The 14507-nt window shown below is 56.1% G+C and overlaps 1 protein-coding gene across 3 annotated transcripts in view; it reads right to left on the reverse strand.

Moving 5' to 3' along the window:
• PLEKHG4 (pleckstrin homology and RhoGEF domain containing G4) overlaps positions 1-14507 on the reverse strand; it is a 97550-nt gene that overhangs the window by 8737 nt on the left and 74306 nt on the right. For all 3 annotated transcript variants that reach the window (XM_075326193.1, XM_075326192.1, XM_075326194.1), the window contains exons 14-16: positions 3375-4258; positions 2896-3145; positions 34-123 (exon numbers count right to left, since the gene is read on the reverse strand). In XM_075326193.1, the coding sequence (XP_075182308.1) occupies positions 34-123; positions 2896-3145; positions 3375-4258 (1224 nt within the window). The remainder of the gene's footprint in view (positions 1-33; positions 124-2895; positions 3146-3374; positions 4259-14507) is intronic.

A 14507-nucleotide genomic window follows, 5' to 3' on the forward strand; every position in this document is an offset into this window, starting at 1 on the left:
ACATTATCTACAGATTTACCAAAACCTTATTACCTTAAAAAATATGTTCCCATGGCTAGCGAGCAGCAGGTCCGAGCGCGGCTTATTCTTGCTGTACAAAGCGTACATCCCAAACTGGTCTTTCTGGAGGGAACAAAACGATGGAAACATCAGGAATTACAGTATTTTTCATTTTATAAGACGCACCCGATTATAAGACGCACCCCAAATTTAGAGGAAAATAGGAAAAAATTATTTTCAATGTTAAAATGAGGGTCCATCTTTATCCTAGTGCGTCTTAATCCTAATGCTTACCAGGGGGTGCGGCTCAGGAAGGTCACAGGAGGCAAGGTCGGCGAGGTATTGTGGCTCAGGACAATCTGTGATACTGTGGGCTCGGTGGTGATACTGCCGGCTCGGTGGTGTCGCAGCGGTGGCAGGCTGCGGGGGTGTCACTGCAATGGAAGAAGGGTCAGAGGGCTGGGTGTCTCGGTGGCGGGTTCCATTGATCCGACTGCGAGCTCAGTTGAATCGCCTGTGGTTGACAAGATGAACTTCAAGAAAATGGAGGCGGCGCGTGCGCAGATAGGACTCCGCTGCCATTTTCTTGAAGATCATCACGTCAACCGCAGGCGATTCAAAGATGAATGCATTCAGATCAATGCATCCGCTGCCGAGACACCCTGTCCGGTGACCCTCCTGAGCCGCTCCACTGCTCCTCCATGCCCTCAGTATCGCCGACCCTGCTCCACCCTGCCTCCACTCCTGCGATGCTCCACTGCTCCTCCGTGCCCTCAGTATCACCGACCTGCCTCCACTCCTGTGATGCTCCACTGCTCCTCTGTGCCCTCAGTATCACCGACCCTGACCCGGCTCCACCCTGCCTCCACTCCTATGATGCTCCACTGCTTCTCCAAGCCCTCAGTATCATCAACCCTGACCCGGCTCCACCCTGCCTCCACTCCTGCGATGCTCCACTGCTCCTCTGTGCCCTCAGTATCGCCGACCCTGCTCCACCCTGCCTCCACTCCTGCGATGCTCCACTGCTCCTCCGTGCCCTCAGTATCACCGACCTGCCTCCACTCCTGCGATGCTCCACTGCTCCTCCGTGCCCTCAGTATCACCGACCCTGACCCGGCTCCACCCTGCCTCCACTCCTATGATGCTCCACTGCTTCTCCAAGCCCTCAGTATCATCAACCCTGACCCGGCTCCACCCTGCCTCCACTCCTGTGATACTCCACTGCTCCTCCGTGCCCTCAGTATCACCGACCTGCCTCCACTCCTGTGATGCTCCACTGCTCCTCCGTGCCCTCAGTATCACCGACCTGCCTCCACTCCTGTGATGCTCCACTGCTCCTCTGTGCCCTCAGTATCACCGACCCTGACCCGGCTCCACCCTGCCTCCACTCCTATGATGCTCCACTGCTTCTCCAAGCCCTCAGTATCATCGAACTTGACCCTGCTCCACCCTGCCTCCACTCCTGTGATGCTCCACTACTTCTCCAAGCCCTCAGTATCATCAACCCTGACCCGGCTCCACCCTGCCTCCACTCCTGTGATGCTCCACTGCTCCTCCGAGCCCTCAGTATCACCGACCCTGACCCTGCTCCACCCTGCCTCCACTCCTGTGATGCTTCACTACTCCTCCGTGCCCTCAGTATCACCGAACTTGACCCTGCTCCACCCTGCCTCCACTCCTGTGATGCTCCACCGAGCCCTCAGTATCACCGACCCTGACCCGGCTCCACCCTGCCTCCACTCCTATGATGCTCCACTGCTTCTCCAAGCCCTCAGTATCATCAACCCTGACCCGGCTCCACCCTGCCTCCACTCCTGTGATACTCCACTGCTCCTCCGTGCCCTCAGTATCACCGACCTGCCTCCACTCCTGTGATGCTCCACTGCTCCTCTGTGCCCTCAGTATCACCGACCCTGACCCGGCTCCACCCTGCCTCCACTCCTATGATGCTCCACTGCTTCTCCAAGCCCTCAGTATCATCGAACTTGACCCTGCTCCACCCTGCCTCCACTCCTGTGATGCTCCACTACTTCTCCAAGCCCTCAGTATCATCAACCCTGACCCGGCTCCACCCTGCCTCCACTCCTGTGATGCTCCACTGCTCCTCCGAGCCCTCAGTATCACCGACCCTGACCCTGCTCCACCCTGCCTCCACTCCTGTGATGCTTCACTACTCCTCCGTGCCCTCAGTATCACCGAACTTGACCCTGCTCCACCCTGCCTCCACTCCTGTGATGCTTCACTACTCCTCCGTGCCCTCAGTATCACCGAACTTGACCCTGCTCCACCCTGCCTCCACTCCTGTGATGCTCCACCGAGCCCTCAGTATCACCGACCCTGACCCGGCTCCACCCTGCCTCCACTCCTGTGATGCGCCACTGCTCCTCCGAGCCCTCAGTATCACCAACCCTGACCCTGCCTCCACTCCTGTGATGCTACACTGAGCCCACAGTATCACCGACCCTGCTCCACCCTGCCTCCACTCCTGTGATGCCCCATTGCTCCTCCGTGCCCTCAGGATTGCCAACCCTGACCCCGCTCCACCCTGCCTCCGCTCCTGTGATGATCCACTGCTCCTCCGTGCCCTCAGTATCACTGGCCCTGCCACCACTCCTGTGATGCTCCACTGCTCCTCCCAAGCCCTCAGTATCGCCGCCACTGCCCCGGTAAGCCATATCTGGATTGTAAGACGCACCCCCCATTTTACCCCCAGTTTTGGGGGGAAAAAAGGGCGTCATATAATCAGTAAATTACGGTACATCATGAAGATCCATCCTACTAGATAGGTCAGATCCTCGTTGCTCCCACTATATGTGGCCAATGTCCAGGACCGGTGGCCGGGCACAGGCAGTGGACACAGGAGGGCGATATCACCGATCCCCGGGGATCACTTACATGCCGCAGGAAGCAGTGGCTGACTCTCAGAGGATGATTGCAGCAGCTCTCCAGCTCCTTCAGGAAATACTGGCTGTGGAAATCCCTCAGCTTCTCCAGGTTTCCAAAGATGATGCCTCTCTTCCCCCGGAGATCCTGCGGCAGGTCAATGCGATCCATCTCGGGAAAGTAGTTCTCACTGATGTACCACAGGGATCGGACATATTCTCGCTCCGTGGTGACCATCTCATCGATGATGTGCCGAAGTTTACTACAGAGGAAGATAAAGAGCTGAAATTCACGTATAAGGCGTACCCCAGGCAAAATGCAGCTAGGTGAAGGCGTAGCCCACGCCTAAGACAGTAGGAGATCACGTTGTGATCAGTAATGATCCAACTGCCAGGATCTCCGGCAATCACCAGTACCATGTCTCCGTTATCTACAATACTACAAACCCCAACCCAAGGCTGCCTAGGCTATAGGAAAAGATGTCCTCTCACCTGCTGCGGCATCTTCCGTCTGCCGAGGAGACACTACTCCTCCTATCGTTCAGCATCCGCTCGGCTGACCAGTCCGTGGAGAGCGGTAGTCGGGGGCTGCAGGATCGCTCCACCAGCTCGGTGCTGCTCACTTCCAGGCCTTTGATGAAGACCCCAGTATTTCCTCTCCTTGCGGGCTCGCTGAGTCTCCGCTGACATCCATGGCTGCTGCCTACATCAGTCCCAGGAAGGTCAAAACTCTGAGCCTTTCTTAGCAGCCGTCTTCCCATGGGGCGGGATGGGGTTGGGGTGGAGGACCCTGAAGGCACCTGGTGAATCAGGTCGAGATGCAGGTCCTCGCCAGGAGAACTCTGAAGGGACAGTTTACGCGCTCTGTACGCGGACGACGACGCGGTAGAACTTGCGCTGGAGCCAGGCGGACTGACTCTGAAGGGCGTTAGATCCATTTCGGGTCGCGGACACAGAACTCTCCCAAGTCTCCTCTCTCTGACACAGATGGGGGAATTAAGAGGCTTACTTTGTATGTGAGACACACTGATGTTCTTATCTGAATGTCCGTCCTCTGAAGTTCTTGATTTTGGGGAGTTTTGATCTCCGGACATCAAACTTTTCGCCCTCAAAGCTGCCTCAAACTTCTTCTCAAAAACTTGCCTGGCCTCCTGACACTTGGACCAGGCAAACCTCCAATGCTTCACCCCCTTCTCGCTCTTCAGCTCGTAGACGAGCTCCCTCATCTCCTCGAACTTCTTCTCTCCGATCACCGGATGCTGCGCCTGGTATTTCTCCAGACTCCCGAGGGCCCCGAGGCAAAGCTCGGGGGAGTTACAGTCGTCCAGGCTGATGGCAGCAAGATGTCGCATCCCTTCCAGGGCCCATTCATAAGCCTGAAGGAACAAAGACGGAAAGTCAAGAAAAACGAATGGAACTATACAAACCTCTAAGAAAAAGTCACAAAACATACGGACTGGAAGGAAGGAGAGTGGACGATCACATCAACCATTTCTACCACTGGGACCTTCACCGATCCCCAGAATGAGAGAGGTCTGGGTTATTCCCCGGAAGGATGGGGCACAACTGATATAAACCCTCTAATGCCCTGGGGCACGGTACATTGTATAGTCACTTTAGGAAAACACCAAGTCCTTGACCAGTGGCCAGAAAGACGCCAGACCCGTCCGATGATGGAGGAAACAAGCCGCTACTCAGAAAGACGCCAGACCCGTCCGAGGACGGAGGAAACAAGCCAGACCTATCCGAGGACGGAGGAAACAAGCCAGACCTATCCAAGGACGGAGGAATCAAGCCGCTACTCCGAAAGACTCCAGACCCGTCCGAGGATGGAGGAAACAAGCCAGACCTATCCGAGGACGGATGAAACACGCCACTAGTCAGAAAGACGCCAGACCCATCAGAGGACGGAGGAAGCAAGCCGCTACTCCGAAAGACTCCAGACCCGTCTGAGGATGGAGGAAACAAGCCGCTACTCAGAAAGATGACAGACCCATCCGAGGATAGAAGAAACAAGCCGCTACTCAGGAAGATGCCAGATCCATCCGAGGATGGAAGAAACAAGCAGCTACTCAGGAAGACGCCAGACCTGTCCGAGGACGGAGGAAACAAGCCGCTACTCAGAAAGACGCCAGACCCATCCAACGATGGAGGAAACAAGCCGCTACTCAGGAAGACGCCAGACCCATCTGAGGATGGAGGAAACAAGCCGCTACTCTGAAAGACGCCAAACCTGTCCGACGACGGAGGAAACAAGCCGCTACTCAGGAAGACGCCAGACCTATCCGAGGACGGAGGAAACACGCCACTAGTCAGAAAGACGCCAGACCCATCAGAGGACGGAGGAAACAAGCCACTACTCAGGAAGACGCCAGACCTATCCGAGGACGGAGGAAACACGCCACTAGTCAGAAAGACGCTAGACCCATCAGAGGACGGAGGAAACAAGCCGCTACTCAGGAAGACGCCAGACCTATCCGAGGACGGAGGAAACACGCCACTAGTCAGAAAGACGCCAGATACATCAGAGGACGGAGGAAACACGCCACTACTCAGGAAGACGCCAGACCCGTCCGATGATGGAGGAAACAAGCAAGACCTATCCGAGGACGGAGGAAACACGCCACTACTCAGAAAAGACTCCAGACCCGTCCGAGGATGGAGGAAACAAGCCGCTGCTTATCCTCAGCTCGGAGCGGCTCCTTTTCATGACTCTCATCATCTCACTGTATTCGATGGGGGGCAATTCCCCGGAGCAGCCGCCGGCATCGCATCACCCCGACAAGAGCCCAGAGCCGCTATTGTGCCAATTAAAGGACGGGACATTTACATGCAAATATCCAGAGCTTTCATCTTCACTAATTCCTAATCTGCTCAAGGAGCGGCAGCTCCACCTCTGAACCCCCTGCGGGGTGTATATTCCTGTATACAGACCTCGTATGTAGGGGCACAAGCGTCCTACAGAACATCAGGAGACGTGACCTACAACTGTGACCGGTGTCTGAAGCCACCAGGTCAGTGCCTATTCTCTTCTTTGAAACATCGCGGTGCCAATGTGGGGGCGCCACCTACTAAGCATTCATAAAGCCGCCTCCGTGAGAACAAAAGGGGTTCTCATCCTGTGGGAAACCGGACCCCCGACTCCAGCCGAGCCTCACAAATAGTCCTATTCCATGCAGGAATGTGGTCACCTGACAGCGGCTCCTGAAAAGTCATGGCGGGTGAAGCTGTGCCAGGATGACGGCGGCGGCACCCGGGACAATAGAGGAGCCACTATGCTCCGCACACAAAAGATTTACTGCTTGTCCTGAAATGCCCAGTCTGCACAGCGCGAAGCCGAGAGCAGAGCCACGGGTAGCGTCAGCCCTCTACATCCACAAGTGACCGTCTGTACATTACGCTGCGCGGTCCTGCCGTGCCAGTCACCAGCATTCATCTATACCTCACTGAGCCGCTGCAGTCTTAAAGGGCCAGGCCAAACCGCAGATGGTTTTCACGGAAAACAATTCTTAGTTAAGTGTCTGAAGATTGTAAGTAATTCCAGGAGAGAGAAAAATTTACAGATCACTGGGGACCCACCGCCCCAATCCCAAGAACGGGGGTTTGCAGTGTCCCATCTGAGGTCAGAAACGTGCACCCTCGCTCCATGCAAGGTCTATGGCCACCTACAGCCATCGCTCGGCTATTTATGCACGTCCCAGATACAATGACTGGAGCGGAGGATTGCGTTGTCGACCACTGTTCCAGTTGGATGGAGCTTTCCACCGTACACATAGACCACCCAAAGGGCCCCCGTCTGGTATTGGAAAGCAATGGACACATTCAATGTATAAGTTTGTCGACTTTCCTAGAAAAGAAAAATGCAATGGGTCCTAAAGGATCATGCGTACAATGCAGGAGACGAGGCGCACGGTCATGGAGCGGACAGATCCTTCCTAGCATGCCCTTAATCTGGGGAGCAGTCAAAGATTTTGGTAAAAAAAAAAAAAATAAAATGTTGGCTGGAAATATCTTTATAATAATCCCGAGCGTCGTGCAACCCGAGCGTCGTGCAACCCGAGCGTCGTGCAACCCGAGCGTCGTGCAACCCGAGCGTCGGTGTCTGGCATCCCGAGCGTCGGTGTCGGGCATCCCGAGCGTCGGTGTCGGGCATCCCGAGCGTCGGTGTCGGGCATCCCGAGCGTCGGTGTCGGGCATCCCGAGCGTCGGGCATCCCGAGCGTCGGTGTCGGGCATCCCGAGCGTCGGTGTCGGGCATCCCGAGCGTCGGTGTCGGGCATCCCGAGCGTCGGTGTCGGGCATCCCGAGCGTCGGTGTCGGGCATCCCGAGCGTCGGTGTCGGGCATCCCGAGCGTCGGTGTCGGGCATCCCGAGCGTCGGTGTCGGGCATCCCGAGCGTCGTGCAACCCGAGTGTCGGTGTCGGGCATCCCGAGCGTCGGTGTCGGGCATCCCGAGCGTCGTGCAACCCGAGCGTCGGTGTCGGGCATCCCGAGCGTCGGTGTCGGGCATCCCGAGCGTCGGTGTCGGGCATCCCGAGCGTCGGTGTCGGGCATCCCGAGCGTCGGTGTCGGGCATCCCGAGCGTCGGTGTCGGGCATCCCGAGCGTCGGTGTCGGGCATCCCGAGCGTCGTGCATCCAGAGCAGCCATCACCTTTTGTGTATAAAGCTCCATACAGAAACCACGGTCTGTCCTTAGAATCCCATGCTGAGACGCTACAATCCTCTTGATCCCCACAAGACCGAAAAAGTGCACAACTGCAGAGTTCGGGCATCTCCGCAGAGCACGTCACCTCATTAGTGGGATCCGCAGCTCGGGGTCTCGCACAAAGGTGCAGAATTTCAGGACCACTCTGTTTACTTGGTCAAATGCAGAAGAAACTCCGATGTGTCTGTGCGCCCCCCTCCCCCACACACCAGTCACCCCTGCTGGCCGGACAGATGTATGGTCACCCCCCTGTGTGTCAGCAGAGACCCTCTTTTATATAGGCACGTCTAGGGTCTGGCAGCAGCTGCGATCTCCAGGGTCGGCCCCGGCCATTGATGCGCTGCCGTCACTTCAATAGAAACACAGTGTCACCCAAGACAAAGGCGGGGAGTCAGGAGGGCAGATCCAGGGGGACGCGTCCTGGGCAGCTGCTAATGGGGGCTGGCGCTGTACCAGACAGGTGTATGGGGACAAGGGTGAGGGGTCACTGCACCCACCTGTCACCCTAATGCAGCTGTTGGGGCAGTAGTAGTGAGCCAGAGTTTGGCGTAATCCAGGTGTGAGAGGGTTAACGTGCGCCCCCACGTGGGCCGGACCCCGGATCTGTGTCACTCTTTGTGTTCCAGCTCAGTAAGCGATGAGACGAGGAATCAGGCGCGGCTGGAATTTTAATTCAGCTGAAAGGAATTGGGTAACAGAGGTCCAGAAAGGGACAGCGGCTTCTCCCCCGAAATCGGGAGGTGGCGCAGGATGTAAAGTGTGCGGGGTCTGGAAATTAGACTCATTTGCGCTCCCAGCAGACGCCTTTCACAGGTAATTAGGATGTCACCAATACGAGAAGAAACGGGTCTTTCAGGTTCCCCCACATAAAGGGCTTTTCTCTGGGAGTCTCATAATTGATGCCAAGTGTCATCAAAGCCCCGGATCATTTTCCTGTTAAACGGTGATTACAGCGGTATCTGGGGGATCGGATCAGTACAAGGCACAGCGGTATCTGGAGGATCGGATGAGTGCGGGGCACAGCGGTATCTGGAGGATCGGATCAGTGCAGGACACAGCGGTATCTGGAGGATCGGATCAGTGCAGGACACAGCGGTATCTGGAGGATCGGATCAGTACAAGGCACAGCGGTATCTGGGGGATCGGATGAGTGCGGGGCACAGCGGTATCTGGGGGATCGGATCAGTACAAGGCACAGCGGTATCTGGGGGATCGGATGAGTGCGGGGCACAGCGGTATCTGGAGGATCGGATCAGTGCAGGACACAGCGGTATCTGGAGGATCGGATCAGTGCAGGACACAGCGGTATCTGGGGGATCGGATCAGTACAAGGCACAGCGGTATCTGGGGGATCGGATGAGTGCGGGGCACAGCGGCATCTGGGGGATCGGATGAGTGTGGGGCACAGCGGCATCTGGGGGATCGGATGAGTGCAGGGCACAGCGGCATCTGGGGGATGGGATGAGTGCAGGGCACAGCGGCATCTGGGGGATGGGATGAGTGCGGGGCACAGCGGCATCTGGGGGATGGGATGAGTGCAGGGCACAGCGGCATCTGGGGGATGGGATGAGTGCGGGGCACAGCGGTATCTGGGGGATGGGATCAGTGCGGGGCACAGCGGCATCTGGGGGATCGGATGAGTGCGGGGCACAGCGGCGTCTGGAGGATCGGATGAGTGCGGGGCACAGCGGTATCTGGGGGATCGGATCAGTACAAGGCACAGCGGCATCTGGGGGATCGGATCAGTGCGGGGCACAGCGGCGTCTGGAGGATCGGATGAGTGCGGGGCACAGCGGTATCTGGGGGATCGGATCAGTACAAGGCACAGCGGCATCTGGGGGATCGGATCAGTGCGGGGCACAGCGGCATCTGGAGGATCGGATGAGTGCGGGGCACAGCGGCATCTGGAGGATCGGATGAGTGCGGGGCACAGCGGCATCTGGGGGATCGAAGGAGTGCGGGGACAGCGGCAATTTTATTCTGCAGCACGAAGGGGACACTTATTCCTCTATGTGATGCCGGGGTACAATGTGAGCCCGACCCCATCATAACATCACTATACAGAGGGGCACAATCCGGCCTCCACTATACAGGGGGGCACAATCCGGCCTCCACTATACAGAGGGGCACAATCCGGCCTCCACTATACAGAGGGGCACAATCCGGCCTCCACTATACAGAGGGGCACAATCCGGCCTCCACTATACAGAGGGGCACAATCCGGCCTCCACTATACAGAGGGGCACAATCCGGCCTCCACTATACAGAGGGGCACAATCCGGCCTCCACTATACAGAGGGGCACAATCCGGCCTCCACTTTAGTTACACAGCCCCATCGCACCGCTTTGTGCAAAATCCAAGTACATGAAGGAATAATCTGAGGTGTTTCTTGCAGATATGATTTGCGCTGATTGTGGGGCTCTTATTTTCCTGCAAAGTAACAGAAGATCACAGCTTATATCCAGTGCTGAGGCCGGAAACCTTCACCCGGGGGGGGGGGGTGGGTTGGGGCTGGGACACACGAGCCTGGTGCCTACCGGACCGCCGATCACTGTACACGAATTGCAGATCACGATTCCCGCTCTGCTGCCCGGACCCTGCTGGACGCAGCTACAGATGACAAACCCCTCACAGCTGCAGCACCGCCGGGAGAGTGACTGACAGATCAATGGTCCTTAATAAGCCGTAACCATGCGGGGGCCATCACCCATCACACCCCCGTCTGCCCAGTGATGGGAGCAGCCGTCAGCTCTGGATGCTGGAGATTTATACTGACAGGTAGACGGCTCCTCATTAACCCCGGAGCCAATTACTAGCGATGGGGAATAAACGTGAGCACCAGGACAGCGGCCGATGCCCACACACATGGAAACCGGGCAGAGAATGTGACGAGACCAAAACATCAGCTGCAGAGGTCCTCAACCCACCCACGTGGAATCATACCACCGGGATATAGGACCGCTAACCACAAAAAAATCATACACAAGTAACAATGTGTACAATGTGCGCGCAACAATGTGTATAATGTGTATAATGTGCGTGCAACAATGTGTATAATGTGTATAATGTGCGTGCAACAATGTGTATAATGTGTATAATGTGCGTGCAACAATGTGTATAATGTGTATAATGTGCGTGCAACAATGTGTATAATGTGTATAATGTGCGTGCAACAATGTGTATAATGTGTATAATGTGCGTGCAACAATGTGTATAATGTGTATAATGTGCGTGCAACAATGTGTATAATGTGTATAATGTGCGTGCAACAATGTGTGTGAAGGGTAACCATAATTATCAGATGATATCTGCAGTGTATGTCGCCTTAGTGCCGAGCCAGTGTCATCCCCTTTCCAGTTGTCCCCTCTCTTGTCATCCCATCTCGTCGTCCCCTCTCCTCATTGTCCCCTCTCCCCTTTCCAGTGGTCCCCTTTCTCCTCATCCCCTCTCCCCTTTTCCCGTCGTTCCTTTCCTCATCGTCCCCTCTTCCGTCATCCCCTTTCCCATTGTCCCCTCGTCCCCTCTTCCCCTCTTCCCCCCTCGTCCCCTCTTCCCCCCCTCGTCCCCTCTTCCCCCCTCGTCCCCTCTTCCCCCCTCGTCCCCTCTTCCCCTCTCGTCCCCTCTTCCCCCCTCGTCCCCTCTTCCCCCCCTCGTCCCCTCTTCCCCCCCTCGTCCCCTCTTCCCCCCCTCGTCCCCTCTTCCCCCCTCGTCCCCTCTTCCCCTCTCGTCCCCTCTTCCCCCCTCGTCCCCTCTTCCCCCCTCGTCCCCTCTCTGTCATGTGTCTGTGAAAATCGAGAGAACAAATAAAGGTGTCCTGCGCCTGCTGTGCCCCGGGGTGGGGGTGGGGGGGGACGTTATTTACCCACCAGGACCACGGAGGTGAATGTGAGTGTCACAGACTGGTGCACGCTGCGCCCCGCAGAGCATCTCACCTGGGCAGTGTTGCGGGGAATGATTTCTGTGTATTGTCACGTCGTTTCTTTCCATCGGTCGCTGCAGATAATGATTAACCCTCGGTCTTTTTCGGCACAAGCCGCGCTCGCTCCGGACCCCCCTTTTCTACAGGAGACCCCACACTGGTGTTCTCATTAATCCCGCACAGCTGCCAGAACCGGGAACAGACGACTTTACACCGCGCCGGTGTGCAGACCCCACACACTAACACTGAATCCTAATCTGTTGCCCGGAGGCCGGCACATGTACACGGTGCAACACAAGCCCAGCCGTACCCGAGACCCCCGACCATCAACATCACCGCCAAAAACCCCCCACAATACCCCGACAGGACCAGGACGCCCACCAGAACCGCCAGCCCATTGTCCCTCAGCTGACCTCCATACTGAAGACGGGGAGACCCCGCACCTGCCGCAACCCCATGTAGGATGGAGTCACCGATAACACGGACCCTCTTACCTGCACGTCGGCGGACCCCATCTGTCTGCTCTCAGCTGAACTCGCAGCCTCTTCTCATGATCTGCAGAAGTGAGAGCCGGCGCCCGCCTGCACCAACCGAGCCCAGCTATTCACAGGCAAATGTGAGGCAGATGGGCAGCCCCCAAACCAGAGAAAGAGGGGGATGGGCCCAGACCGAAGTGTGCGGAGGGGGGAACGTGAGGAGCAGAAGACCCCCTGCCCCATCCCACCAAGTGCCAAGGAAGACGCCAGTCTACGAGGACGACCAAAGCCAAGGACTATACAACACAAGAGCCGGATTATACAGTACAGGAGCCGGATTATACAGTACAGGAGCCGGATTATATACTATAGGAGCCGGATTATATACTATAGGAGCCGCACAGAGCCGGATTATATAACACAGGATCTGGATTATACAGTACAGTAGCCGGATTATACAGTACAGTAGCCGGATTATACAGTACAGTAGTCGGATTATATAGTACAGGAGCCAGATTATACAATACAGGAGCCGGATTATACCGTACAGGAGCCGGATTATACAGTACAGGAGCTGGATTATATAGTACAGGAGCCAGAATATATAGTACAGAAGCCGAATTATATAGTACTGGAGCTGAATTATATACTATAGGAGCCTCACAGAGCTGGATTATATAATACAGGAACGGGATTATATAGTACAGGAGCTGGATTATAAACTACAGGAGCCGCGAAGAGCAGGATTATATAGTACAGGAGCCATACAGAGCCAGATTATATAGGACAGGAGCCGCACAGAGCAGGATTATATAGAACAGGAGCCGCAAAGAGCCGGATTATATAGGACAGGAGCCTTACAGAGCTGAATTATATAGTTCAGGAGCATCGGATTATATAGTACACAAGACGCACAGAGCTGGATTATATAGTACAGGAACTGCACAAAGCCAGACTATATAGGACAGGAGCCATACAGAGCCAGATTATACAGGACAGGAGCCATACAGAGCTGGATTATATAGTTCAGTAGCCGGATTATATAGTACAGGAGCCGGATTATATAGTACAGGAGCCGCTTAGAGCTGGATTATATATAGTACAGGAGCCACACAGAGCTGGATTATATAGGACATGAGCCACACAAAGCCAGATTATATAACACAGGAGACGGATTATATAGTACAGGAGCCGCACAGCTGGATTATATACTACATGAGCTGCACAGCTGGATTTTACCGTATAAGAGCCGCAGAGACCTGGATTATATAGCAGAAGAGCTGCACAGAGCCAGATTATATAGTAAAGGAGCGGCAGAGAGTCAGATTATATATAGTAGAGGAGCTGCAAAGAGCTGGATTATATAGTACAGGAGCCGCATAGATTTCCCAGACCACAGTGATATATACACACACCACTGCAGCAGCATTAGGCGGCACAATACACCTGCTGGATGTCAGTTGAGGTTTAGTAGCCAACAATCATACAGCACAAAAAAAAAATATAGACGTGCCAAGGCGGCCCGTGTGCTGTGAGACTACGGCGACCTGTGTGCTGTGAGACTACGGCGGCCTGTGTGCCGTGAGATTAGAGCGACCTGTGTGCCGTGAGACTACAGCGGCCTGTGTGCCGTGAGACTACGGCGGCCCGTGTGCCGTGAGACTACGGCGGCCCGTGTGCTGTAAGACTACGGCGGCCCGTGTGCTGTGAGACTACGGTGGCCCGTGTGCTGTGAGACTACGGCGACCTGTGTGCTGTGAGACTACGGCGACCTGTGTGCTGTGAGACTACGGCGACCTGTGTGCCGTGAGATTAGAGCGACCTGTGTGCCGTGAGACTACGGCGGCCTGTGTGCCGTGAGACTATGGCGGCCCGTGTGCTGTGAGACTACGGCGACCTGTGTGCCGTGAGACTACAGCGGCCTGTGTGCCGTGAGACTAAGGCGGCCTGTGTGCCGTGAGACTACGGCGGCCCGTGTGCTGTGAGACTACGGCGGCCCGTGTGCTGTGAGACTACGGCGACCTGTGTGCTGTGAGACTACGGCGACCTGTGTGCTGTGAGACTACGGCGACCTGTGTGCTGTGAGAAGACTACGGCGACCTGTGTGCTGTGAGACTACGGCGACCTGTGTGCTGTGAGAAGACTACGGCGACCTGTGTGCTGTGAGAAGACTACGGCGACCTGTGTGCTGTGAGACTACGCCGACCTGTGTGCCGTGAGACTACGGCGGCCCGTGTGCCGTGAGACTACGGCGGCCCGTGTGCTGTGAGACTACGGCGGCCCGTGTGCTGTGAGACTACGGCGACCTGTGTGCTGTGAGACTACGGCGACCTGTGTGCTGTGAGACTACGGCGACCTGTGTGCCGTGAGATTAGAGCGACCTGTGTGCCGTGAGACTACGGCGGCCTGTGTGCCGTGAGACTATGGCGGCCCGTGTGCTGTGAGACTACGGCGACCTGTGTGCCGTGAGACTACAGCGGCCTGTGTGCCGTGAGACTACGGCGGCCCGTGTGCCGTGAGACTA

The sequence above is a fragment of the Anomaloglossus baeobatrachus genome, chromosome 10 (assembly GCF_048569485.1).
Source record: "Anomaloglossus baeobatrachus isolate aAnoBae1 chromosome 10, aAnoBae1.hap1, whole genome shotgun sequence".
Classification (NCBI taxonomy): Eukaryota; Metazoa; Chordata; class Amphibia; order Anura; family Aromobatidae; genus Anomaloglossus; species Anomaloglossus baeobatrachus.